Below are 27,122 nucleotides of genomic sequence, written 5' to 3'. Positions count from 1 at the left end.
TCGGGAAATGTGTTGTGAAACTGAAACTGGTTTTGCTTGTCTCTACGGGTTTATTGCTGTGGTGAACTCATTCAGGGCATACTGCAGATATTACAGCCAACACTGATCATTCCAGATCCAATTTTATATTTAGCCTTTTAATAGAAATAATCCAGACAATGATGTTAGTACTGATTTAACACTTAACTAAGATTATACTATTTGATGGGAATATACATGGTCTTGTGAAATATATTTACACCCCTTGAAGTCTTTCATCTTTTGTGTTACTATCACAAACTTCTATTTATTTTATTAGAACTTTGTGAGACCGACCAACACACATTAATTAAAGGAAAACAATACATGGTTTTCAAAATTTGTACAAATACAAATCTGAAAAGTCAAGTGTGCATTTGTGTTCAGCACAACCAATTCTCTTCAGAAGTCACTTAAGTAGTAAGAGAGTAGAGTTACAGTTACACAGCTGATCTGTGAAGGCCTCGGAGGTTGTTAGACAACAAACAGCATCATGAAAACCAAGCAACACGGCAGACAGGTCAGGGAGAACGTTCTGGAGACGTTGGAAGCAGAAGACAATATCCCAAGCTTTGAGCGACTCAGAGAGCTCTGCTCAGTCTATCATCTGAACATGGAAAGAATATGGCACAACTGTAAACCTAGCAGACATCGCAGTCCACCTAAACTGACAAGGACAGCATTATACTTCTAATTTCCCCTCGGGGATCAATAAAGTATCTTTGAATTGAATTTGAATTTAATTGAATTGAATTTGAATTGAATTATACAATGAAGCAGCAAAGAAGCCCATGGTACTTCTGGAGGAGCTACAGAGCTTCACAGCTCCGGTGGGAGAGACTGTTAAAAAGGACAGTTTTGGTTTAAATGAAAAATGTTATATGTGACAGAAAGCTAACACCCCTATGAACACACTATCACAACAGTGCAACATGATGGTAGCAGCATCATGCTGTGGGCTTGCTGCTCTTCAGCAGGGACAGGGAAGCTGGTCAGAGTTGATGTGAAGATGGATGGAGCTAAATACATGGGTAGATCAAAGTGTTTTTCATGTGTTAGAATGGCCCAATCAAAGTCAATCCCTAAATACATTGGAGAGTTTGTGACTTGAACATTTTTTTTCACAAAAGCTTACCATCCAGTCTGAGCTTGGGAAAAATGTCAGGCTCCAAATGACTTACTGCAGTCCTGAGTCAGGGGCTGAATGCAAATAGTTGGCCACCTTTTTAGATTTAACTGTGACCTATTTAATACCTGTTACAATTCACCGTAACAGGTTTTAAATCAGGACTGTTTCTTTAAGGGATTTACAGCTGAAGGAGCCTGTTGTTTGGTAAACCAGTAGGACAACTAACGGATTTCTCTAGCACTGACCTTAATATGACTAAAGCACCACAAATTCATGCTTAGACATGCCTTTCAACTGAGATTTAACTCTTAGCTTGCCCCATTTATGTCTTGTGGTGTCACACTTTACACTAAACAAAAAAAACAAAAGCACATATGGAGGCCGGGGGAACAAAGTCCATTTCCATGAAAGTGATGATCCGGTTTTCTGATATCCACCGACATGAAAAATTTGCCAGATGCTTGATGAATGAAGATCGTAATGCACTTTCATGGCTGACTGAGTGTTTTATGCAACGCTTTTTGTTGTGTATCCTGTTCACAGAAGTTCTAGTCACATTATTCAGAAATCCTCCTCTGGCTTCACTTTTTTATTCAAACTTAAACACTTTATGTGTCATGAAAGATGTAGATATGAGTCGTGTCTTCAGCTTGGAGCTCATGATTCTTTCAAATGAATTAGAAATGTTCAGGTGAAATAAAACAACAGTGAAAAAAATTATTTAAAAATAGTTAATTTTTCAACTCAAATAACTATTATAAATAGGGAAAAGAATAAGTTATGTTCAATGATGAGGAGCGGACCATCTGTTCTAAAGGGGTTCTTGGTGTGTTAGCCCCACTGGGACAGCTGAACTTAATCCCACAGCACCAGCTGGGAGAATTAAGCCTGGAAGAAATAATAGGAAGACCGTCACCTTGAACTGAAAACAAAACAATGGATTCTCAGTCTGTCAACCTCCCTTCCTATGTCAAAGGTGAGTCTGGCTGGTCCTTGGCCATCAGAAAGTCCTGAGAAGCATCATTTCTTAAAATATGTCATCTGCTGAGAATTTGCGCCAGGATTTCATTTCTCTGAAGAGAACAAAAACAGAACATCTTTGTATAATTTCTGTCTTTTAATCTGTTCTAATAACCATCCACAAAGTGAAAACTCACACGTTGCTGCCAGGAATGATCGACTCCCGGTGTTGCTTCGCCCAGCGGAACCTCCTGAACAATGTCGGCAGTCTGAGCCTTGTTGAGGCAGATCTCGAGGAAATGCTGAAAAAGTAAGAAAGGTCAGAGTTGAGCTCCTGTGACAGAATGTGGCGTTGCAGAGCTCAGGTGCTAATGGTAAGTATGTGGACAAATCAGCAGCTTAACACTGACATGCTACTGCCTTGGTATGTGAGGAATTCTTAAATTTAGCACTTATTTCTGAAAATGCTCCGCTTTTTTAGTCATTAGAAGTGCTTAAGTGAGTCGGCTTGAAGTGTATTTTGTTTGTGGAAAGAGGCATCACTGTAGAGTCAAGAAAAAACAGTACTGGAAAATCAAATTCCAGGAGACTGAAATAGAGATTTTTTCCCAGTAAAGTCTAGTGTGTGTGTTTCTTTTCATGAACCCACCACTGTCCTTGTAACGAGGGCCGCTGTTTAGCCTCCATCCTCTGCACCTCAGCTCTTTGTTTATGTCCATCCTCCTCCCCTTCTATCTCTGGCTTCACATCTTCAGGGATCTGCTCCCACAGCTTGATGTTGACCCACAGGGCCTCCTGCAGGCTAAGGCCTCGGTGTACGCAGGTCACCCTGCGGCACAGGGGGCAGCCCACGGTGAGGAGCCCGCTCCTGGCCCTGGATATCGTCTCCAGGCACGGTTCGCAGAATGTGTGCCTGCAGTGGAGTACCCGGGGAATCCTGTCTGTGCGGGAGAACGGCAGGAGGCAGACGCTGCACTCGCCATCCTCACACAGGACCATCGTCAAGCACAGACTGGGAGTTTCTGTCTTTCTCCTGCAGTAAATGCCCCAGGCTTCCTGTCAAAGCAGGTGACAGCAGTTAATCCAGAATTCCCACACTCTCCCTAGAAAATCAAATTATGTATCAGCAATGTATTAGTATGAAAATGGAAAGATTCGAATCCAGTAAACATTTTTATTCAAGTTAAGCGAATTTAGATTTTATACAAAAAAAAAAAAAAGATAGGAAGGGAAAACTTTTAATTTCTAAAGATAAAAGTTAAAATCGGTAAAAACGTTTTGAAACTGTCGTTTGTTTAAGCAGTAATATTAAAGAAACGCAATTTAACAGCTCTGAAGATACAGAGACGTGTAATAAACAATACAGCATCATCTGATCTTTATCCTGTTGACAGAATGAAGTTGACAGAAACTGTGCTTTACTTACAGCTGACCTTCGCTTGTAGTTTGCTTAAATATCAGCAGTGCTGATTCCGGCTCCTCCGATCAGTGTCGTTTAATTTTCAGTGTAACCGCTGTGAACAGAGAGGAGACGGCCCGGCTCGTCTGCCGCCTGTCAGGACTGCAGCGTTAGTGGGGGCGGAACAGAAATGTCTGTCTCTTTTATTTCTCCCGGCCCTAAGCCCTCCCAACAACAGCTGGGGGAGCAGAGAGGTGGAGGCGCTCTTTGTTCAACCGTTTGGCCGAAAGCAGGTGGAGGGACAGGGAAGCTAGGATGGAGGAGAGGAGGGGTGTAGCTTTGAGAGGAGAGGGAGACGCTAATAGACAACTCGAAGCAACCGAGCGCTCTTAAAATATTGGTGACTTTTCATATGTATCTAAAAAGTGGCACATAAAGATAGAGAATAATGAATACATGAAAAAGCGCAACAGAACCCAAAATAAAGGGCTCGTCCGGGATTTGAACCCGGGACCTCTCGCACCCAAAGCGAGAATCATACCCCTAGACCAACGAGCCATACTTTTCTACTTAGAAAGATGAGAAATTATCCCTGTGAAAAGTAGCCGGAAATGCTGCGGTTCCGTTTCGGATGTTTCCGGCTGAGTCTGCTTCAACTGGTTACCCGCCAGGGGTACGTTTTCGAGATAAGGAATAATTTCAAATAGTTTTTAATGAACCACTCGTTGACTTTTGTAAAGACATATGGTTTCGTGTATTCAACAAATATTATCTTCCACTAGCCGGACATGTTCCAAGCAACCCCCGCCAACTGAATCCAAAACTCTGAAGAAGACGCAGAAGAACAGGTGATAAAAGGTGGGCTCGTCCGGGATTTGAACCCGGGACCTCTCGCACCCGAAGCGAGAATCATACCCCTAGACCAACGAGCCACGTGTTCAGGTTAACAGGCGCAATCTATAATATTGCTACGACTGCAACACTTGAGGGTGGTGATGTCAGCGATAATTAGTACGTAGTAACGTAACTATCGCGGGGCCTCTAACATTATCATTCAATTTGCAGTGACTTTCTATTTAGATATAGCCATGAAACCCGTCTGGAGCTACAGCAGCGTGCAGGCTTCGATGAGATTGACGTACAACGTGCTGAGGTCACAATAAGGGGGCATGGTTACCACGGGAAGTGCGTTGTACACAAAGCAGTGAAAGGCGGTAGAAGTGCTGTGCGGTTACCGAAGTAAACAAATGTTCTTGGAAGTCCTGCAATTAGTTGAATTTGGCTTATGTCGCTAGTTAACCTCTTTAAAGATCAGTGTTTTACCTACAGTACCTAGTTTCGATCGATCCATTACATTTGTTTAGCAGCTGTAAAGATGGTGTAACGTTCAGGATTCTACAGGTTAGACAGCAAGCGGAAGGCATGAAGACCCTGTGCTCTGAGCCTTTAGGTTAAAACACTTACAGGGAAAACTTTAACTACCAAAACCACACCAGTCTGAGCCACATGGAGGCTTCTCTGGGATCAATGCAGAATCCTGACTTTAGGTAACACGAATCCAGGTTAAAACGTGTAAATGATCTATCCTTTGTTGCTTGTGTTGGATTTTCCTGACTGTTTTCATCGTGTCTGTATTGTAGCTCTGTACTGTCCTCGTGTGAGCCAGAGCTCCAGGAACTGATGAGACAGATCGACATCATGATCAACCACCAAAAGAGGGAGTGGGAGGCCCAGATCTGTAACCTGGAGCTCAGGGTGAAGGGTGGAGAGGAGGAGCTTTTAATCTCCAAAAAGCTCATTGAACGAAGGGACCTGGAGGTAAAGTTAAAGCTGCAAAAATCCCTGCTGAAGGGTTTTTATTATGCAAATTAGTGAGACTTTTTTCAGCTGATGAGAAAGTTTGTTTGACTTCTCTTATTGCATTTCAACCTTGGTCAAGTGTTTTCACAGTGTACCATTCATTGCAGATTGGACTACTTCACAAACAGCTTGAAGATATCCAGAGAAGTCGCCAAGATGTAGTAGCAAAGTACGAGCAGCAACTGCAGAAACTCCGGGAAGAGGTGACAGTTGACAACAGTTTCTTTGTGAACCCATCTGTTTTTTCTCCTCACATGCATTTAAAAGTTTGACTAAATGACTGCAGACATGCTTCCTTTCAGCTAGACAAATTAAAGAGAAGTTACCAAAAACTTCAGCGCAAACAGCTCAAGGAGACAAGTGGAGGAGCAAATGTGACAGACCATTCAAAGGTTACATTACTACATGCATATTTGCATTGTTTGCATGGGTCTCAGTAATAACACTGATAATAGTATAGATAATGATGCTGACATTTTGCAGGAATGCCAGCAGCATTTTTCAGAATGGGAGCAGCAGCGGGCAGAGTATCAAAAACAGCTGACAACCCTGGAAGCTCAGAATAAGAGTCTAACTGACGAGATCTCTCACATTACAGTAACAGCATATTTGTAACGTTCATATGACGTGCTAAACCACACAGAGCTTAAACCTGAAGTTGTCAGGGTTTCTTTATCTTTAATATGTAATACTTGATTCCCAGAGCCAAGGAGCATCCTGGCGAGTGGAGCCGGAGCACAGGGAGTGCTGTTCAGAGGTGCAGCATCTCCATACTCAGCTGGAGAAGGCCCACAACAGCCTCCTCTCTCAGGAGCTGGAGCTAGAGCGTCTCCGACCCTTTGAGGCCCTGCTGGGACGGCACCAGATGGACCTGCAGGTTAGGAGGGGTTCGCTCATATAAACCATTTTCAGCCCCATTTCAGGAGAAGAAACAATGGTAATAATATATTGGACAACTAGTAAGCTTATTAAATACATACAGTAGCAAAAGTAGTCATACTGCTTTTGCCACAGTACAACCCCCAAACTTCAGCAAATGTTTTGGAATTTTATATGATGACATATAACTGTAAAACGTTGGTTTGGTCATTGTCAGGCATAAAACACGGTGGTGGCAGAATCATGCTGTGTAGAAGTTGTGTACAGTGTGTTGTAGAATAGTGTTAGTTTTATGCCACACAATTCGTTTTGTACACTGGCCCAAACGTTCAGATCAGCTTTGTGGTGTTCTTTAATGTTTTCTAACCTCTGAGGCCCTTGCAGAACAGGGGACACAAATAAACACCACACTTTATAAGAATTGTTGTTTATAACAAAAGAAAATCCGTTTATCATTTTGCTTCCACCTTACAATTAAGAGGCTTCGTGTGAGTCTATCAAATAAAATAAAATGTTTGTGGTTGTATCGAGACGAAATACAAAAACATTCAAGAGGTATGGATTCTTTTCGAAGGCACAGTAACCATAGAAACGTCTGGCTGCCAAATGCATCAGACCTCTCTTCTGAAACATCTCCGGGATGTGCTGGATAAACAAGTCAAGTTCTTGTCATTGTTTTTCCCGACGCGTGCAAGATACAGTCAGACAAAGCTCCAGCCTCCGCTGGCAGAGAATACATGCAAAAAATAGAGTCTTAAGGTCTTATCAGTTAAAATAATGAAGATCCCCTTTAACTGATCTGATCTCACTGTTCTACAGATGCTGTCAGAGGAACAGGAAGCTCTCCGCACCACACTGGACTCCCAGGATACATCCATGAGGAGTACTGGTCTCGAGCACCAAAGACTTCGGAATGAAGCTGCCAGACTCAGTCAAGTGCTTCAAGTTAAGGATCAAGTGATCCGGTGGGTGGACCTTTAAAGTTTTCAGCCTTGCTAGAGTAATACAACACCTTATACACAAGGGGGCAGCCTATCTTCACTTTGTTTAGGATGTGGTAGACGTAGTAATTTGAAGGAAAGGTTACTAAATGAGGCATTTGCGCACATGTTGATTGGTTTCATTGTGTTCTGCAGCTCTCTGGAGGACTGCCTGGCAGGTCAGGGCTGTGCTGGTGTGGAGATCCTCAGGAAAGACCTGGAGAGGGCTGCTGCCAAGCTTCAGGGTGCCCAAGTATGTGAGGCACACCTCGAGGCAGAGGTGGCATGTCTGAAAGAGAGGTACATACTTGCATCATATTAAAGGAAAAGAAGAAACTTTCACTGAAAGCTGAATTACAGGAAATACATCCAGTTCTTCTCTGCATCCTATCTATGTTTCAAATGTCTCTGTCCTGTGGTTCCTCTCATCTGGGCTCAGATTGGAGATTACAAGCAGACAGCAACGAGATCAAACAAAGATGGAGCAAGAACTGAGAACCATTAAGGCAGACTGGGACTCTTCGGCTGCGGAAATCATAAAGGTCAGAAACGTACTGATGTTTCTCTGTGGTTTTAACCGCTGCCACGCAGGTGTAACTCTCTCGTCTCTGGAATTCTTCTGCAGCTCAGGGAGGAGCTGGAGAGGGCCCGACAGACCCACAGCGGAGAAGTTGAGGGAATGAAGAGGGAGGTGTCAAAGCTGACCAGCGAGCTGCACCAGCGTGACCTGTCCATCTCCACACTGAGCAGCTCCTCATCCAGCATCAAGCAGCAGCTTCGTAGTGAGGTGCAGCGGGCAGAACAGAAAGCAGCTCATATCAAAGTGAGTTTGTAACAGAATGGTTAGGAAATGATCTGGTTTATCAAACTACAGAGTGTTTAAGTGTGGGAAGTACCTGCTCTAATTAGCATTCCTGCATTATTAGTTCTAAAGTCCTTCTCTGTTCTAAAAGAGGGTTGGGGTCAAAAGGTTGCATAAACATTTTCTTCAAAATCTACCTTCAAACTTGCTTAAAAAGGTTTTGGTTTGGCAGGGTACCCCAATATCTTAAAGAAGTATCAATACCGCCTAATGATTTCACATTTTGTCAGATTTCAACCACAAACTAATGTATTTGATCAGGATTTTATTTTACAGACCAACACACAGTGTGCATGTACATGAAGTGAAGAAAAAACTTTTTCTTTCTTTCTTTTTTTTTACAGATATCTGAAAAGTGTGGCGTGTATTTGTATTCAGTCCCTTTCTCTCAGAACCGCACTCAAAAACAGCGCGTGCTACCATCAATTTTCAAGTCTTGTCGCTGATTATTAACGGGTGTTAGGTGTAGACTTTGGTGTTAGGTGTAGACTTTGACTGGACCATTGTAATACATGAATATACTTTGATCTAAATTTGCCCAATGTAGCTCTAACCGTATATTTAGAGTCATTGTCGTGCTAAAAGGTGAACCTCCACCCCAGTCGCAAGTCTTAGCAGGCTGCAACATGTTTTCTTCCTCTAGCTATCTCCATCCATCTCCGCACTCTGACCATCTTCCATATCTTCCCTATCTACCCAGCGTTACCATGGGCCTCTTGGCTGCTTCTCAGATTAATGCACACCTTACCCAGCCTGTTAGTTTAGATGAATGACATTGTCTTGGTAAGTTTGCTGTTGTGACATATTCTTTCTGTCATCAGATGAATGAGTAAACAGAGCTTTGTGAGATGTTTTTCTCCACAACTTTCTATCTGTCTGCTGTGTTCCTTGGTCTTCGTGATGCTGTTTGTTCACTAATGATGTCTAACAAACCTCTGAGGCCTTCACAGAACAACTGGAATTAAATTACACATACGTGGATTCTATTCACTTCATGGTGGTTGCTCTGGTTTTTATTTAGAGGTATCAGTGGAAAGGGGGCTGAATGCAAATGTACACCAGACTTTTCAGATTTTTTTCTGTCACATGAATATAATCCAGTAAGATTTGTGGGTGTGACAGGACAAAATGTGAAGGATTCAGAAGTTTTGCAAGTTTTGTTTAAATGCGCTGCGGGGTTTAGTGAAACCACCCAGGATTTTCCATTTCTGTTACTCATCCAGGTGACTCAGGCCCAGCTGGAGACTCTGCAAGCTGAGAATCAGCATCTGAAAGGTCTGCTGCAGAAACTCCCACCTCACTCACCCAAGGTTTGTCTGTCAGCAGCTAAGATTATTTTACCAAAGTAACCTCTGCGCTTGCTTGGGAATGTTGCTCATCCCTGGATTGCCCGTCTCTCCTCAGGGGGAGGGATTCTCATCACTGCAGCAGAGCTACATGTCCTCACTGAGCAGCCTTGAACAGGAAAACCAACATTTAAGGCAGGCGCTTACTAAGACACATCTGCAGCTGGATGCCCCAAATAAAACGTGTCAGGAGAAGTATGAACAAACTCTGCTCAGCCATGCCATGACGGAGCACCTGCAGCCTTATCAGGAAAGGTAGACGGCAAATATATATGGGTACAACACAAAACATTTCCACTTCACAACACTGAACCCCTGTTGTTGCAGGCTTCAGGCACAGAAGACAGTCACTAGCTATGAAGGAGAGAACCAGAGGCTCTTTAAATCTCTTCACATCTTACCAAAATCTTCCAACGAAGAACACGGCACCCAGAACAAAGACAACAGGCCACATTCCTTTTCATCTTCCTCCTCCTCTTCCAGCAGCAGTGCTAGACTAACCAGGAGAAACTCAGTGACAGCCTTAACTCCACCCAAATCAGCTGCCCAGGGCCAAAGCTCCAGCTCAGAAGACTCTCTGACCTCTGGATCCAGAGAGAAAGTGGTTCCCTCTCCCTCTTTAGGGGTGAGTTTTCCTAAAAAACACATTTATGACAGTGCTCCACTCCATCTGTCAATGGCCACTGTAGATATTTGTTTTCTTCCCCACCAGGAGGCGCTGTCAGTGTCACCTGCACACAGTGCAGTCACTCGGTTCCTGGAGGAAGAGAGTTTATGGTCCAATGAGCTGCAACAGAAACTGGAGAGCCACATCCAGGGTATGAAGGAGAACAACCTCAGGACGGTGACCAAGTTCCTTGCAGACAGCTCAGGACAAGGCTGACCTTGGTTCTGTGCAGAGCAGCCGGCCTCATCAGTGACTATAATATATTGGATAAATGGCAGCAAACAGGAAGGTGTGACTCAGCTGATCCGTTTAAGAAGACTGCTCCTGGTTTCACAAGTCTTGCACATTTAAGCTGCTGCAGTGTTTCCTATCTTGCCATGTATGTTGACGTATTGAAAATCGCATGACCCCAGACTCTGAACATTGAGAAATAAGGCACATTGTGAGGAACATCTAGTCCTGCCATGTGTTGCAAGTACAGTATGTGTCACTGCTGATGCGCCCCTGTTTTGTATAGTTTGTGTTTTGCTGTGCTGTGCTGCATCAGGGTGGGGTACGTTACTTTGCCATTACTTTGGTTTGATGTCATGTCGTCTTGTTTCATTTCTTTAATTCATATTTAAGGATCAGCTGGCCATATAGGGATGGATGCTCTATGTTCTATAAAAACCATTATGGAGCTTCCAGCATGCTGAGGTGAGCAAATGTTCATCAGTGTAGACAGAGCATCTGTAAAGCGTAACATAACATTAAGTTCATGCTCTTAGGAGCTCATTACTGCACGATCTGAGTAACATTTATGTAAATTCAGTAGCAAGACAGGGTTGTGCAGTGAAGCTTTTCAACATGTTTATAAAATCTGTGGCAGCCTGGCTTATCAGATGTGTAGGATAATGATGCTGGACCATTATTTCCTTAAAGCCCTGGATCTCCCTGCAGCATTGAATATGGGGTAGTGTGATAACTTTGAGGTCAGATGGTTTGCACTGTCGTTTTTCCATGACTGATGAACCCTGTTTCCTATTTCCAAATAGAGCCATGGGCAATCAGATGCAGAAATGATGTGATCTAGGCCATTTGTGTACAATCTACGATTGTACACAAATGGCCTACAGTAGACGTCTTAAATGCTTACTTTGTCCTGTCTGTGTCTTTGTAAGGATGACAGAGGTTTTTTTTGTTAGCTCTTAACTATCTTTAACCATTATTACTGCTTTATACTACATTTGTTTCTCTACCGAGTAATATATTAGAAAGCATGCAGTTGTGATATTAATGCTGAACATTGCAAATGATGGTCTTGGTTGCCAGTAACACACATTTTAGTCTCTCTTCTCCTTGTCATCAACATGTTCCCACCACTGTCCATCTATATCAGGTGTGGGCATCAAGTGAGTGATCATCCAATAGGCCATTGATATTACTGGCATGCAGATTGTGAAAACATTGCAACTGAAATACCATAGTCTACTGAATATTGCAATGAAACAGTCCTTTGCAATTTCAGTATCACACATGCTAAAGTTACCGTAGCAACTGGGCTTTGATATATTGAGGAGCTGTGCTGCTAAGACAATGACTCTTCTCATTTAAGAAACCTTGAACTTTTCCTGCCTTTGTAGAAACACCTCTGATAATGGCGACAATATGCTGCACCAGGTGTGTAAAACAGTCTAGATTTCTTCACTACATTATATGGCATAAAAACTTTCCCCACTTGTGTGTTTGATGTCATATTTAGGGCAACCAACCTATTTACTTTCCAGTCTCTTTACACTGTCCCTTTCCTGTGTCTCATGGACCTACTCTCCACAGTTCCACCAGCTTCACAGCCACCCACTCTGCAGAGTTCCTCCAGCTTGTCTAGCACAGGAATGTTTGCACCATGCCAGCGTTGTCATGAACCTTCCCCTGCGGCCTGCTTTGTCCTCATCATTAGAAACCTGATGGAATGTTAATATCAACCATGTGGAGGGCTGAGAGGCCAGGGGAGTTGTGTCCAGATGAATTTAATAGTTGTTTTTTTTGTTTGTTTTTTTTTACGAGAGACACATTAAAATAAACTGAGAACAAAAACCAAACAGAAGAAAAATGTGCTTTTCATTTTTGTTGTTATTGTAGGGAACAGAAAAGTGATGGTTAGCTGCCTGTCAGACCTCTGACTTCTCACTTTGGTATATTTGGTCATGCTTATTCTGTACGTACACCTCTGGGGAGTTTGACAAAAGCAGATATTCCTCTGGTATTGAGGTGCTGCGTGTTCTGCATGTGGAGCCTCTTTAAGGGGCTTATTCACAAACATTCACTCCAGGCTCAGGAAGAGTTTAGGCTTATTAATGATCAATGAGAAATTGCTTCAGAGTATAAAATGATCAAACAAGCTGAATAAATGTAAGCCTTCTAATGTTTATGTTATACTTCATCAAGGCAATTTCACATCAAATCAACTTGTTTCATGTAAAGTAGTCATGTAAAGCTTACAGCTAACTGAAATAGATATTGCTTCTTTGGACACATTTAACAGATTGGTGTAGAAAATATTAAATTGATGAACCAACAAATATATAAATACAACCTGGATGAAACAATAAATCCATAAAAGATGCAGTATTAAAAAGTGCATAATCTTAACAGCAGTTTCATCACTTTGACCAGTCGAGGCAGAAAGCTGCATCCTTCTGGTGGTTCTGCCTTTGATGTTGTGGTAATTTAATGCTTTCCAGTCGTACTGCATTGGGGCTAATTCTGAGACGTTTGAACTCTGGTTGTGACCTTTTAAGTTCAATAATCATCTCTTGTTTTGTCCATGTTGAGGACTAGCTAGTTTGTCCTTCCAATACTCCCTGAGTCCCAATACTGTAGTATCACTCACAAATAAAACGATCTGGTTTTCCTGGATGCACAATAGTTTGTTAGTGTGAAAAGCAATGGACTGAGTACACAACCTTGCAGAGCTCCAGTTCTCATTGTGGTGTAGTTGGAGAGGTTTTTTTTTTTTACCAGTGCAGACTGACTGCAGTCTCTGCTAGAAAGTTCAGAATCCAGAGACAAGTGGTCAAGTCTTTAGTAATACAGGAGACGTTTCTCTATTAGGCTCTGGAGCATGACATTATTAAACATTGAGATAAAATGAATGTACTTGATTCTGGTGTAGGTGATCCTATTGTATGGCTGTTTTAAAACCCCAGATTTGCAAGTAGATTTTTAAGCAGCTCTCTTATATTACATGTGGTACATGATACTGTTCAATGAATTGCTTTATGTGTCGGAAAAACTAAGATCCATTTCTCCTGTAACGTTGGAAATGTATAAGGTGAAATGTTTTTGTCTCTGCAGTATATGCTGTACCACAAGCATGCAGCAGGGGGAGCAGTAAATGTATCTTCAGCAAGCTAAAAGCAATGAAGCAACCAGGTCATGTACTGTTTGCAGTGTTTTATGGGTTCATCATTATTTAGGTGTGTTGCTTTTATAGAACAGGAATGCACATCTAATCCAACACTCATTAAATAATTAAAGGAGGGTGTTGGTGAAAATATTGGGTCACATTCTCTACCCATCTTGATGAATTGAGATATCAAAAGTATTTTGGGAACTTGCCTTATCTTCAGGATCATAACCTGTCATGGGAAAAAAATGAAGATGGATTGTTTGTGTAAATGGCTGACTTATCTGTGCAGAATCGCTCCAGGGTGGTGCAGGTTGGAGGGGATTTTCTTTTTGTAAACTGACAGGGTCAGCTTGCCAAGAAAACTATGAGCATGGAGGAGGAGCATCGATTCTATAAGATAACTGGAAATGAGTTATCAGATTTGCAGGAATTTAAAATGCTCAAATAATATCAATGATTTAATTAGGCCTTGTAGCAGGCTGTTGTAAAGTGGGGCATGGGATAAATTACTTTTGTTGAACTGAATTGTTGAACTTCTGTCACCAGATAATTACACTTTTCCCAGAATTGTTGCAGCCTGCATGGACTCTTTGTTGCACATTCCATGGTGGGCCCTCAGAGAACATGCCTGACGTGCCTTGCGTGTGTCTGTCCTACTTCTACATCCAACAATACCCTTTATATGAGAGGAACATCTCATTGTTCTTCAGGCTGCGCACACTTTGTGATGGTGGGGGTCACAGGCAGTGGACAAAAAGTTGTTGATGATCACGTCTCGTGCAAAATGAGTCGCTTTAGAGTGCTTTGAAGGCTCTGCAGACTGAAAGGCGCGTTCTCTGCTCAGTGCCTAGAGAGCACTTCCAGAGGATCCAAGAGGAGAAGAATGCCTCCCAGCACACATTGATTGAATTTAGATGTATTGTTTCTCACAATACATCTGCTTGATGTAGTTCTGGTTGAGGAATTTGGGTGTTTTTATGCTAGGACAAAATTAGAAAGGCCTAAAAAAGTCACCCACAACAAAATTCTGTTGAAATTGACTCAATGTTATTTGTCTAAGAAATTTAAACCAGGATGCTTTTCTTATGTGATCCACTATCAGCTCCTATGTCATGGAAAAGTGTTAAACCTCTTAGTGCCATTTTACTTTGAGGCATGGGCTTTTCTGAAGAAAAAAAAACTACCCATGGCTAAAGGTCAGTGGTCTTTGTTGCTCTGTGTGTTAGCAATGGGAACTGACACACATCAAAAGACGCAGCACGTCTTGTCAAATGTGTGTCAAACTTAAAAGTTAATTGAAGTTGGGTGATGTACAGTGGGTTTTAAAACACATGAGCTACATGCAGGAGCTGAACAACATTAACTTAAGTTTGCTAAGCTTGATTTAACTAAATCTCTTTCACTTTTTTTTTTATTTATGTAGGCCTTGAATTTAATTCATAAGGGTCTTAAAAAGCTTAAAAAGTTTTAAATTTAAATTCCTCAAGCGGAATGTTAATACAGTGTCAGAGATTTTTTTTTAAACAAGAGCTCAATATAGAAGTTTAAACTTATTATGGATTCAGAGAAGACAAAAATAATGTAGAAAGCAGGCTTACCTTCTGGAATGATGCTGACCTCAACTCTATTGTGAATTTGATGACTGTGACTCAAAACTGGGTCCATCCCAGCAAACCAACCTGTATAAATGAACTCCACCATTAATTACAGGAGTAGTCAAATACCCAGCCAAACCTATGCTTCCTGATGACTTCAGAAATGATGTGTTATCTCTGCAACATGCTCAGGACATAATATAGTAACAATAATTATGATTAAAACAAATGACATTGGTAAATTCTTTATACTTGAATGGAAAATAGGCTAAATAGAACAGCGGGGAAAGGCAGAATTTCACATTACATTTACTTTTATACAAAGTGACTTAATTTCATGTCAAATTTAGTTCAACAATGTTAGGAACAGTTCACAGTTATATTAAAGGTATAATGGGTAAATGACTGTCTTGGACCTAAGGGGAGATGGTATGTATTACAGGGACAGATGATGAAGCTACACGTAGCCACAAGACATTTCAGAAACGTTTTGGGTTGTGAAGCAATTTAAGGACTTTGGTGTGCTGGGAACAGTGATAGGTGTAGAGTTGTCATGAAAAGAGGGCTTGCCACAATGCTTCTGCAGCAACTATCAGCATCTTTAAATGAGCTTACTGTCCATAACTCGGCCAGGTTATTAAAAATCAGATAGGTCTCATGACTTTTCAATAGCTTTACTTTTATCTGAAGGATGAATCACACATTTCCATTGAGATTTTAGCATTTTCACTCTTTAAGAAAGAAGAGAAAACCTCTTTAAAATCTTTAGAATATTTTCTTATTAGAGAACTAAAAAATGCATACTTGGCATTAGACCGTGTGACCCCTCCTCCATAAAAGCTGTCCACCATCCTCCATGCATCATTCAGTTGTATGTATTTTAATCAAAAACCAAAAAAAAAAAAAAAGAAAACCCTACCACTATTGTGCAAAAAGCCAAAAATCCACATAGGTTTCAAGGAGCAAGAGAGGCTGCTGTGAAGATGTGTCCAGTCATTCTCCAACACTTGAGGGAAATTTCCATCGCCGATGCATGTACAGATAAAGTTTAAGCTTCTGTCTTTAATTACGTTATCCACAGTAATGTCCTGAACTCTCCAGCAAGAAAGGCAAAATACAAACTTGTTCATCTGTTTCATCCTCTACTGGGAAAAACAATCACTATAATCCTAAATTCCCACAGTCATCCCATGTAGGACCTAATTAAAGGAAAATAATATAAATTCTTGGCAATTAGAGCACATTATTTATTACATTTAGCCCAGTTAGAACAGGGAATCTAGGCTACAGAGTATGCTTTGATGTTGGGTTGTCTTATGTAAAAACTATTCAGGACATTCCTTGTTCATTTACAGCTCTTTATTCAGATCGTTTCGTGTCGTTGGTTTTCAAATGTACGTCTGCAGCCACAGACATTGCAAAGTCTCATTTCTGCGCCTGATGTCTTATGCAACAGCTTGCAGTTTTGACTGAGATGACCTTCAGGTCTTCATTTGATATAAGAAAATATTTTACAGAGGAGAAACTGAATTCTAATATTTTTTTGGCATATCTTTTAGACATTAGTAACAAAATTAGATACATTTTTTTAACACTTTGTTCCTTTCTCCACGTCTTAAAGTTCTATAGAGATTAAAGTTTTACTAGATGCCAGTCAGTCTGAGAGACCTGGGCTATGTCTGCAGAGACAAAATAAAGTGGAAAAGGCGAAAAGCATTCCAAGTATCCCAGCATTCATTGATGAATAGGATTGGGGAAAAGCCCGTTTACATTCTTTCAGCCGTTGTGACATAAACAGCTCAGCATGTTTTGATTTGGATGTCTTTTCAATTGGAATGCCTTAGGAAATGACGCCCTTCCTCAAATTTAATTATAAAAAAACGTTGGCCTCCTTCCCCAGGACTGTAGAAATTAAATGAATGCTTTTGTCTATTGAAAACAGCTACGGTAAAGATAGAATATTTACATATTTACGTGCCTATCTGACATTAAAGTTAAGATTCCCCAAATTATTTGCTAAATGCCAGAACAATGAGCAGAAGTTCTTTTTTTTTTTTTTTTATACTTCATTTAGGATTTTCAAATTAGTGAAGCATGAACAAAACACAACTCCAAACCTTCCAAACCCATCCACATAAAGGAGGGGGAAAACAACAACAAAAAAGAAAACCACAGAAGAGTCAGACAGACACAGACACTTGACACTGATGACCATAACTTTTAAATTCTAAGATTTGTATTCTATGCAGAATCCAATAAAGACACCGGTATAATACCTATTTAGGTCAGGTAAAGCTGGGGACCCAACAATTCATCTCTGAGATCCATCCAGAAATAGGGAGTTGGGAGTCAGACTTCCACATAACTTAATGGCAACACATAAAGGCATTTGCAGGAACTTCTGTTGGCTTTTCCTTAATTGTGTACCAACATTTGTGAAGTCTCAACATATTTGAGGATCTAATCGAAATGGTTGGAACGTCGTTCCAGAATGTGTTTGTTTTTGCAAAACCACATACAAGAATGAACCCTCCTCAATGCTACATCTAAAGCACAGACTCGATAACTCTGGTTTATGTTTATGTAATGTTTGTGCTGTAATATAAGTTTGATTGAGAAATGTATAATGGGTCAGTCTGTATCTGCAGTTAATGATGAGATTAAAACATTTTTGCCATAATTCAGAACATCATTCTGCATCAATTGTTACATACAATTTGGGCTTCCACATCTCCCCGTGTAACCCTGGTTTTTGAGCAGCACACATTAAGACAGATTCACTTTTTAAAAAGTCAAGGTGAGTTTCCTTCATGGAGCAGCTTCTCCAGGTCACTAAGTGCAGGTAAAGTCATTTTTGGTCCCAAAATAGCTTTAAGAAAAGATCTCAACTGGAATTTGAACACGTTTCTACAGGACAGATCCTACTTCTTCCTCAGGGTCATCAAAGGACATCAAGGATTCATTCACATAGCAGTCCTACAGGTAACACACCCCTTTCTGGTGCCGTTGTTTGGGACTCTCATTATCCAGTGATATCCAGTTTGGCCCTGGAGGCTGCTACATGAATTATGTTAAATAACCTTTTGAAGTTATCTGCAGAGGATCTCTTCCAAATAAAAACTACCTGATCTGACTTGATCAATTTTACAAAGTGTTGACTCAATCTGTTTGCTAAGGATTTTAAGATGAATTTATTATATGTGTTCAAAACTGAGATTGGCTGGAAAGAGGAGCATTTTCAGAGATTTTTGTCTTTTTTAGGGATCACTGTAATTATAGCTCTTGCGAAAGACACGTGTACACTTCGTGTTTTAGATGCTAAGTTAATTACATCCATGTGTAGAGGTATAAGCAAGTCTTTGAAGTCTTCAAGTTCAGGGTGGAACTCATCTTCTTGACATGTTAGACTGAAGAGTGAAAGGCCCTTCAAATTTTGTTTGTGGTAAATGGAAGATCTGGGGTTCTCTGGTCCGCTTGATTTAGCTTGGGTAACTCAATGCTAGAAAGGAATAAGTCTATCGCAGTAAGTTCTCCTCCTTCCTTAAAGCCAAGACAAGACTATATATTTAATATATAAAACTATTATTGGAGTATTATTTTGCAAAATAGCGCTACTCGTTTCCAGATGATTGAACAAAAGTCCCGTTTTTGGAAAAGGGTTGGATTCAAGTATGTATTCAGTATTTTTTATGGCATATCTATTGACAGAGTGAGTGGAAAATGATCCTAGAGCAGCCTCGGTATGAAGACATCAGAAAGAGGTCAGTTCTAGTGTGCGAGTTATGTAGATTAGGATAAGAGGAATAATGTATAGATTGGGTCATGCGTATGCATTCAAACATCTATTAAATTTAAATCCATAAAGTATAAGCCAGCACTACTATAAAGTAGTAGTATTAATTGTGAACTTTTACATGTTTTTGAGGAACAACGCTCCCCTCGCAGCCTTAGCTGTAGAGCTATACCTGTCAACACAGGTGAGAGTCAGGATTCATTACCTCCCGAGAAATCTCGAAGAAAGGAGGCTGGATCCTCAGGTGTTTTGTAGAACTTCCTCTCTCCATTGGGTAGGAAAACTCTTAATGTAAGGAAGGCTGAACTGTTACCTATTTGTACGAAGCTTCGTCTTAAACAGATTCTATCCTTTCCTGTGCTTTACCAGGCTGGCGCCCAGATCTGGGAAGAATCTCACAGACATTGAAGGTACAGGCTCACTCTTTTATCCAGATATATTATTAGCTGTTCGAAGAATTTTATCCTAATCTTGATAATTAAGCAAACAGGTGAAGATGGGTCTGCGCTGCTTCGTTCCTGGCAGGTTAAGTGTGGGGGATAAATGCGTTTGTTCAGTCACTGAGGGAATGGGGAAATGCTCCTATCCCAGCATGGGGGTGATTCACTCTGAGAAATCGTATTGGCTCTAATCCTTCAAGTCCCCCAGACAGGTTGATGTTATACGCCGGCTTTGATTTTCCAATTGGTCACCTCCGTGAGGGCCTTATCCTTGGTCAGGCAGAGAACATGGGAATTCAATTCAGTTAACTTGTCTTCGGTTTGTCTTCAGCTGATCCGCAACATACGTTCCAGTTTCTCTGGTAAAAAGTTGATCGACAATCAAACTTTGAATCTTATTTCGGAAACTTAGGTCCATCATGCAGATACTGTGAGATTAAAGGCTAAATGGAGGTTAATTATTAATTAAAACCGAGTTTTCGTTTGGAGATCCATCGCAGGCGTCACTCTGGCTCTACTGCTTCACCCCAAGGAGAGTTTTGTTTTAGGGTGTATTCACACCAGGAAAGTCCTTTGGTCCGCTTGTTTGGTCCGGACCAAAAGCGAACTTTATTTTTTTCATTTGGTGCGGTTTGTTTTCACATTGTACTTTTTGCAAGTGAACTATTACTTGTAAACAAAGCCACGTGGGTGACGATCATTGTTCCCATTGGACAGAAATGATGGGGCAGGACAGAGCACAGACCCGGAAATTGAGGAAAGCAGCTGTGGATGTGTTGTGTGCAGCTCCTCTGTTCTGCATATTCGTGCCGTTATTAAAGCTGCAATATTATTGTGAGGGTGAAGAGCAGCTCATCCAACAGACTTGAGACGTTCAATTTATAATGTTGGAACCCCGTCGGAGACTGACGTTCTCTACGTGCCTTGTCCCACAACACGGGGCTGCACGGTGGCGCAGTTGGTAGCACTGTTGTCATGCAGCAAGAAGGTCCTGGGTTTTATTCCCAGCCGGGGGTCTTTCTGCATGGAGTTCGCATGTTCTCCCCGTGTATGCGTGGGTTCTCACCGGGTACTCCGGCTTCCTCCCACAGTCCAAAGACATGCCTGTTAGGTTAATTGGTCTCTCTAAATTGCCCTTAGGTGTATTGAATGATTGTGTGCATGGTTGTTTGTGTGTTGCCCTGTGATGGACTGGCGACCTGTCCAGGGTGTACCCTGCCTCTCGCCCATAGACTGCTGGAGATAGGCACCAGCTCCCCCGCGACCCACTATGGAATAAGCGGTAGAAAATGACTGACTGGCTGACTGACTATTATTGTGAGGGTGAAGAGCAGCTCATTCAACACAGACTTGGAAACGTTCCATTTATATTGTTGGAACCCTGTCGGAGAATGCGTGCTGAACGCCGACGTTCTCTACGTGTCCCACAACACGCCAGTAGCGTTGCTAAGCAACAAACAGTTTATCAGGTATGATTACCTTACAACACACACCTTTGCTAGCGGCTACGGTGGCTTTTATGTCCAAAGAGACGTACGCTTTTTGGAGTTGGTTCGGATCGGGGCTGGTTTGTATTCAGACCATAAGCGAACCCTACCAGAGTCCATTTGGAAGCGGACCGAGACCACCTCAAAAAGTGGGTCTCGGTCCGGTTGTTTGGTCCGGACCAGGGTTCGCTTGAGTGTATTCACACCTGCACAAAAGGTCCGGACCAAGGAGGGAAACAAACTCTGGTCCGTTTAAAGCGGACTAAAAGTGGCAAGTGTGAATACATCCTAAGAATTTTTTTTTATACTTTCTTTAAATTGAGAAGTTTATAGTTTATATAGGATCACTGTGTCTGGGAAACGGTTTGGGAGCTTCTGATAGGTTAACTCACAGTTGATTTAACTAGACGCATGCCTGTGGATGTAGTGGCTTCATGGAAGGATCAAAAGAAATCAGCCAATTTCTCAAGAATAAATTGTTGGCCTCCACAAGTCTGATTCATCCTTGGGTACAGTTACCAGATGCCTGAAGGTGCCATGTTCTCCTGTTCAAACTATCATCATACCATATTCACAAAGGTGGTGTGTTCTGTGTCCCAAAGAGGAATGTGTTTTGGTGTAAAATACCACTACCACATTCCTTTAATCAAACAGTTACAGTACTGTGCAAAAGTAGGCAAGTATGAAAAATGCTTCCATTTTTGAAAGCATTCTTTGTTTACAGCATTATTTCACTCCTGCCTAAAACTTTTGCACAGTACTGTACATGTAAGAATAAACAGTACGGGGATTCAGAAAGACACGGGTACTGTGTTCCTTGTGGTGCTAAATGTGTTCATGACCTCAGAATAAAAGCGGAAGACCTTTTGAGGATGCTGGCGGAAGCTGCTTGGAAAGAGTAATTATCCACAGTGAAACAAGTCCTGAGCTACATGGATTAAAAGGTCATTCTTCAAGAAAGAAGCCACTTGCAAATGTAGTCACGAACAGAGACCTTATTTATTACTGCAAAAGAGACTGGTCCACTTCACAACACATTAGTTATAAAGTTATCAGTTAATGAAAATAAAAGTACATTTATGGACAATTTTTGATTCCACTTGGAAGACTCACCTCTACTTCCGGCTCCGTCTAACTACTCCGCTACGTTCTCTGTCCAACCAATCAGCTTGTGATCCGCATTCCTCTTCAGCCAATCATACCACCAGGCTTCGCTTAAAAGACCTTCATACGCAGAATCTCTCTTCAGCTCAGCTTCGAACCTACTCCACCATCAGGCTTCAAGCTCCTTCCGACTCCCTTATCTCCTCAGGCCTCCACTCCAACACCAGAATCAGGATTCCAGGGTGGAAGACTTCTCTAATTCTAACCCTAAGATGTTTATTCAAGCTCATGTCATTATCAGCATCCATGTCTTCCACCGGGGTCCGAGTGCCAAAAGAAAACAAACATCAGCTAATGAATTCCTCTAATTGCCATCTCTGTGTTTCTCTCATGTGTAAGTCTTTCCATTGAATTAACACCTAGGTTAAATAGTGTGTAAATAGAAGTATGTTAAATAAAACTATTATGTGTGATCATCAATCCTCAAACACAAATAGCATATATTAAGATGAAATTACATTAAATCTCATTTTGTAAATACGTGCGGTATTTTTCTGTTCTTAAATGTGCCACCAAGAGATGACTAAGCTGTATTTTGTGGTTAAATTAAATGTTTTTCCTTTCCCAATAACTGAGAACAGTCGACAGAAAAGTCTCAATGATTTCAATGCTTTCTAGTTAGGTTGCGTAAGAATGTTTTTAGTCTTGGTTCCCCCTCTTTTTTTTCTTCATGCTCCGTTACTGCAGTCCGGGGGGTAGATAACAATGTTGTCAGGGATATTTGTACTTAGAAACAGACCTTGTTCTCTTTCTATTCCAAGAAAATCCTTGCTGCACCTCCCGCTTCGCTTTAAACATGAAGGACATTAAAATCATTACGCGTTATGCATGTCATTACTGTTCTTATTTAATGGGCCTTTTTTTAAATGTTCTCATTGAAAACTCAAGGTTCTTTGTTACAAACTTAATCTCAATCATCTCAGATCACAGTCATTAACCGCTTACCTCTCTTCCTAGTGTTGACCTGGACCGCTATCGCTTTCTTGGAAGAATCATCCTGCTGTACACATTTATCAGTAAACTTTTCACACTGTTTCTTGCCTGCACTTTAGTCTGACTCTTAACAAATATCTCACATTGTTTATTTGATTGATGTTAGAATAACACACGTGTGTTTTTTGCTAGAATCTTACTTTATTTATATTGAATTTTTGGATGAATTGAAGAGCAATTTGTAAAAGGGAGTAAAATGATTTGTGACATTTAGTCATGACCACACCATTGCAAGAAATTCAGACGGCATCAAATAAAACACATTTATTTAATCATCAATCAAGCATATTGGTTTGTAAAAAACATTTTCAATACTGATTAAGTTTTAACAAAAGATATTAACAAATTCCACCAACATTTTTCGATTTGAGGTCAGCAGGGAACAGATAAGGATGATATGCAGTGCTGTGCTTTTCATCTTCAAGTACTTGTTCTAAATTCAGTTCAGCCAAGTAAGAATGAATGAATTCATTTTCATTTTCAACAAGCTCAATTAAAGTTTAAAAATATATGCAGGTCATGATGTCATTCACCAATTATCAATTAAATTACTGCCCAGCATTTGTAACATATATTAAATGTCTTTTCCCAGCCATTTTCTCACTACAAAACAAATATAAACGACTAATGACAAATTAAAAAACCTCATATCTAAAATTATGTTTAGTTTTGACAAAGATAAGTATGTCAAAAATACTTTTTTTCTTAGAGGTTTGCACCACATTTTAAACCAGATGGTTTAAAATGCCATATATAAAAATGTCACTGTCAGATGATAAACCTATGTTGCAAATTCAGCAAACTGTACAGACGCGTTGTCATTTTTTTTTCATTACAATCTGGAAAAACATATTTTTGTTCCTTTTGTTGGAAATATGCTTAAACAATCTACTGAGTTTTTGTCAAAACATTAATAAACATGGTAAATAAACATGAACTGATCAGTATCTGTCACACCTTGCTGAAGCAGCAACCCTTTCGCTTGAATCAAGTTCCAGCAATGAGTCCGGTTTTTGCTCAGAGATGGTCCACAAATACATGTTAAGCAGAGAAGCTTAGAACAGCTCCCCTAACAGATGTGAATAAACCATCATGTTATCTTGGAAACAAACAGAAAGCAGGAAGGGACAGCGGGGCGAGAGGCACGGAGGAGTTATGTAGGAGCAACGCAATGCTTTGCTCCCAGCTGGCGGGCTAATAGCTATGCTTTCAAGGACTTTTGTTTAGAATCACTTCATTCAGTCTTATGAGAAACAATGAAGGACACAAATCACAGAATTTGGAGCATGCTGTAAAAACCACTGCTGCTTGAGGTGACTTAATTATGTTTGCTTACATTATGATGCGTCAGTAAAATGATTAATCAAAATATTAATAAAGTCTCTAAACATAAAGACACTACATAAAACAAATATCTGCTAAACACTAGCAAAACACTCATCTTATCTCACATATTAACTGAAATTACTATAAATGACAACACATGCCAATCTGGGTTGGCAGGAGACAACTGCTCATGTGGCTGCTCAGTCAGCTCAAACTTCTGTTTCCTGGCTCATACACAGTGTTGGGAATGTTACTTTAAAAAAGTAGCTAGTTATAGTTACTAGTTACCTCTTCCAAATGGTAACTGAGTTACTACAGTAACTCAAACTTACTAGGCAAAGTAACTACTCAGTTATCTGTTATAATCTAAAATAATGTTACAGTTGCTGAGCAGAAAAATCAAGCCTTTTCTGTTTGCATGGTGTAGGATTGTCGGAGCTGCTCACGCTGGTTGCAGCAGGGCTCGGGTTGTTGGCCACAAGTAATGCGGAAGAGTGAGACGATGCTAAGTGCTTCATAAAGCTGGACTTGCTGGTCACGAACATGGATCATTTCTTTGGTCCCGGACATAACTTTTTTTTAAACTAAATAATCTGAACTGAAACTATCTGTGTAGTTATGCTGCTATAGGCTTAGGCTGCTAGAGGACATAACGACCACTTTCACCCTCTTCGCTACATTCTCACACTACTCTCCAATTTTGCATTGTTTGCTGTTATTTCAGCTTTTAACCTTGTTCTCTCTTTTCTCTTCCTAGAAGCTACACCTGGCCTGGCTCTGTGTCTGCCTGAGCTTGACTGAGCTTTACTGTAACTAATTATATGTGCTCTCTTTCAGACTCTAACCTTGAAAACTGGCTCAGAGTTTATCTGTTCTTTCTTTCTAGGTGAAACAACTAAAGTAGCTACATCCATTAACATTTACTTTTCCTTCCCACAGAAAGTACTTCTGGATCAGTGCTTCTGTGTTCTTTTTGTGTCTCTGCTCTGTTCTCTCAAACCACCAGTCGGTCGTGGCAGATGGCCGCTCACACTGAGCCTGGTTCTGCTGGAGGTTTCTTCCTGTTAAAAGGGAGTTTTTCCTCTCCGCTGTCGCTACATGCATGCTCAGTATGAGGGATTGTTGCAAAGTCAATGCCAGTGACTGTCCACTGTCTCTACATGCTCATCCAGGAGGAGGTAATGCTGCAAGTCACTGACTGGATGCAATCTGCTGGGTTTCCTTAGTTAGAAAAACTTTTTATCCAATTTGAATAAAAAGCTAACTCCGACTGCACTGTTCAATTGTTAGAATTAATTGTAATGTATGTACCTGACTGTTGTGAAGTGCCTTGAGACAACATATGTTGTGAATTGGCGCTATATAAATAAAACTGAATTGAATTGAATAACTTGCAAATCATATGCACAATTTTGCCTTTAACTTCGGTTAATGTGAAATATTGTCTATACTTCCAACTTTTTAATGCTGTCTTTGAATTTACAAGACTCCCCTCCATCGTCATGTTTGTCTCTTGCTGTTGGTTTAATCTGTCTGCGTGGTGAAAACCCGCCTACCTGATGCCTCAATCGGAATCACGTATGCCGCTGTTGGTCCGGGCCCACTCCCCCACCTCCTGCTTATTCCTTGAAGAACTTTAAAAAACCCTCACTGCAGCTGCGGGAGAAAAGCAGATCTCTCCGCAGCAGCAGGCTGTGCTCTTATGAAACCCTGCTTATTCAGTTGTAATAATGTGTCGCGTTACTTTGTAAACATCGTAACGGCCTTACAGAAATGAGAAAGGTAATTAGTTAGATTACTCTGTTACGGAAAAAGTAACGCAGTTACTAACACCGTTATTTTGTGATTTTGCTTACTTTTCAGAAGAAAGCCATGATTCTCCTGTAGGCAAAGTGGAGCTCTCTTCCTCCTGTTATGCTGCCCCTGGTGGCAACGTTATGTAGGTTTTCAGCTACTTTTATTTCCCTGTCATGTATTTGTTAATTTTTCTTTAAAACCAGAACACTAACAGTTAAGCTTGTGCCGATAATATTTTCGCATCGTCATCTTCCACTTTATCCAGGACCGGACCGCAGGCGCAGCAGACTAGAGACACCCAGACTTCCCTCTCCCCAGACACCTCCTCCAGCCCAAGGCATTGTCTATGGAAAATATTTTCTTTGGTCAAAAACACAAAATATTGAGAGAGTTTCATATATTTTAATGCTTTGTTGTTAGACATTTAGACTACATTTGTAATTATGGTTACTTTAAAGCTTTTATTTAGTATCCTGCCATTGCAGATGATGTTTTTTTTTACTCAAGCTGTGAATTCACAGTGAAAACCCAACAGTTAGTCTCAATAACTGCCAGATAGTGAAAGTTGAAGGTTTCTTGGAAAAAGGGGCAGAAGCACTAAATGACTGCACATTTTTTGATATTCTACGGTCATAGAATGAAAATAAATCCATCTGGTCTACATATAATATTGCTTATTAGGAATTTAAAAACTAAAAATTGGGGCGCAATAACTTCAGTTTGATCTATTTACTTTGATGGTAAGGGTGTGAACCTTTATTTCAAATTCTTATATTTAAAGCAAAGCTGAAAGCATTTCAGTAGTTTATAGTTTACAGCAAGTGTAGACACATACATTAATTGAACACAAAGTCTGTAAAATTCAACTAAACTTCTTCACTGCTGCCTTTGCATACACACACACACGCACGCACACACGCACACATGCACAGAAACGGAGTATTCACTCAATGCTCACCTTGAGTGAAAATGTTGTAATTGCAGCTCTTTTCTGGATGATTTATCCAAAGTTTGCCACTGAAAACCACTTTTTAAA

The 27,122-nt window shown here is 40.7% G+C and overlaps 2 protein-coding genes, 1 long non-coding RNA gene and 2 other non-coding genes across 15 annotated transcripts; 2 read left to right on the top strand and 3 right to left on the bottom strand.

Annotated features, from left to right (window-relative positions):
- Nucleotides 1-116: 116 nt before the first annotated feature.
- On the bottom strand, nt 117-4,076 carry im:7152348 (uncharacterized protein LOC559250 homolog). 3 transcript variants are annotated; one of them, XM_047375355.1, is made up of 4 exons: nt 3,534-4,076; nt 2,757-3,210; nt 2,305-2,409; nt 117-2,220 (listed from the first exon to the last, which is right to left on the bottom strand). In XM_047375355.1, exons 2-4 carry the CDS (start codon nt 3,104-3,106, stop codon nt 2,175-2,177), a joined length of 501 nt encoding a protein of 166 aa, XP_047231311.1. In that variant the 5' UTR covers nt 3,107-3,210; nt 3,534-4,076; the 3' UTR covers nt 117-2,174. The 3 variants fall into 3 exon arrangements, with proteins under 3 accessions (XP_047231311.1, XP_047231310.1, XP_047231309.1); XM_047375354.1 differs by having other exon boundaries at nt 2,757-3,163; nt 3,541-3,832; XM_047375353.1 differs by having other exon boundaries at nt 2,757-3,163; nt 3,534-3,829.
- Nucleotides 3,993-4,064, bottom strand: trnap-ugg. Its single transcript has one exon. It is a non-coding gene; the product is annotated as a tRNA-Pro (tRNA).
- Nucleotides 4,077-4,366: 290 nt separating the features above from the next.
- trnap-cgg lies at nt 4,367-4,438 on the bottom strand. Its single transcript has one exon. It is a non-coding gene; the product is annotated as a tRNA-Pro (tRNA).
- Nucleotides 4,439-4,667: 229 nt separating this feature from the next.
- cep63 (centrosomal protein 63) lies at nt 4,668-12,192 on the top strand. 9 transcript variants are annotated; one of them, XR_007039710.1, is made up of 17 exons: nt 4,668-5,053; nt 5,147-5,324; nt 5,474-5,569; nt 5,669-5,758; nt 5,850-5,963; nt 6,070-6,243; nt 7,065-7,210; nt 7,382-7,525; nt 7,665-7,767; nt 7,851-8,048; nt 9,311-9,397; nt 9,492-9,688; nt 9,761-10,058; nt 10,146-10,389; nt 10,725-10,796; nt 11,723-11,759; nt 11,916-12,192. XR_007039710.1 is itself a non-coding variant. In XM_047375350.1 (14 exons), exons 1-14 carry the CDS (start codon nt 5,013-5,015, stop codon nt 10,314-10,316), a joined length of 2,037 nt encoding a protein of 678 aa, XP_047231306.1. In that variant the 5' UTR covers nt 4,669-5,012; the 3' UTR covers nt 10,317-12,192. The 9 variants fall into 9 exon arrangements, 2 of the variants coding, with proteins under 2 accessions (XP_047231306.1, XP_047231308.1); XR_007039711.1 differs by lacking the exon at nt 10,725-10,796; XR_007039708.1 differs by having other exon boundaries at nt 11,723-12,192.
- Nucleotides 12,193-25,966: 13,774 nt separating this feature from the next.
- On the top strand, nt 25,967-26,393 carry LOC124873704. The gene is made up of 3 exons (XR_007039605.1): nt 25,967-26,071; nt 26,153-26,228; nt 26,352-26,393. It is a non-coding gene; the product is annotated as an uncharacterized LOC124873704 (long non-coding RNA).
- The last annotated feature ends 729 nt before the right edge of the window (nt 26,394-27,122 follow it).

This window comes from Girardinichthys multiradiatus, chromosome 9 (genome assembly GCF_021462225.1).
Source record: "Girardinichthys multiradiatus isolate DD_20200921_A chromosome 9, DD_fGirMul_XY1, whole genome shotgun sequence".
In the NCBI taxonomy this organism is placed as follows: domain Eukaryota; kingdom Metazoa; phylum Chordata; class Actinopteri; order Cyprinodontiformes; family Goodeidae; genus Girardinichthys; species Girardinichthys multiradiatus.
Note: the sequence above shows the minus strand (reverse complement) of the source record. Positions and strands in the feature narration are given on the sequence as shown.

Coding starts and splice junctions, on each gene's coding strand:
- cep63 (XM_047375350.1), top strand. CDS start 5,013: ATGGAGGCTTCTCTGGGATCAATGCAGAATCCTGACTTTAG. Junction 5,325..5,473: donor TTGAACGAAGGGACCTGGAG/GTAAAGTTAAAG, acceptor CATTCATTGCAG/ATTGGACTACTTCACAAACA. Junction 7,768..7,850: donor CGGCTGCGGAAATCATAAAG/GTCAGAAACGTA, acceptor ATTCTTCTGCAG/CTCAGGGAGGAGCTGGAGAG.
- im:7152348 (XM_047375355.1), bottom strand. CDS start 3,106: ATGGTCCTGTGTGAGGATGGCGAGTGCAGCGTCTGCCTCCTGCCGTTC. Junction 2,410..2,756: donor CCCTCGTTACAAGGACAGTG/GTGGGTTCATGA, acceptor TTACTTTTTCAG/CATTTCCTCGAGATCTGCCT. Junction 2,221..2,304: donor ATCATTCCTGGCAGCAACGT/GTGAGTTTTCAC, acceptor TGTTCTCTTCAG/AGAAATGAAATCCTGGCGCA.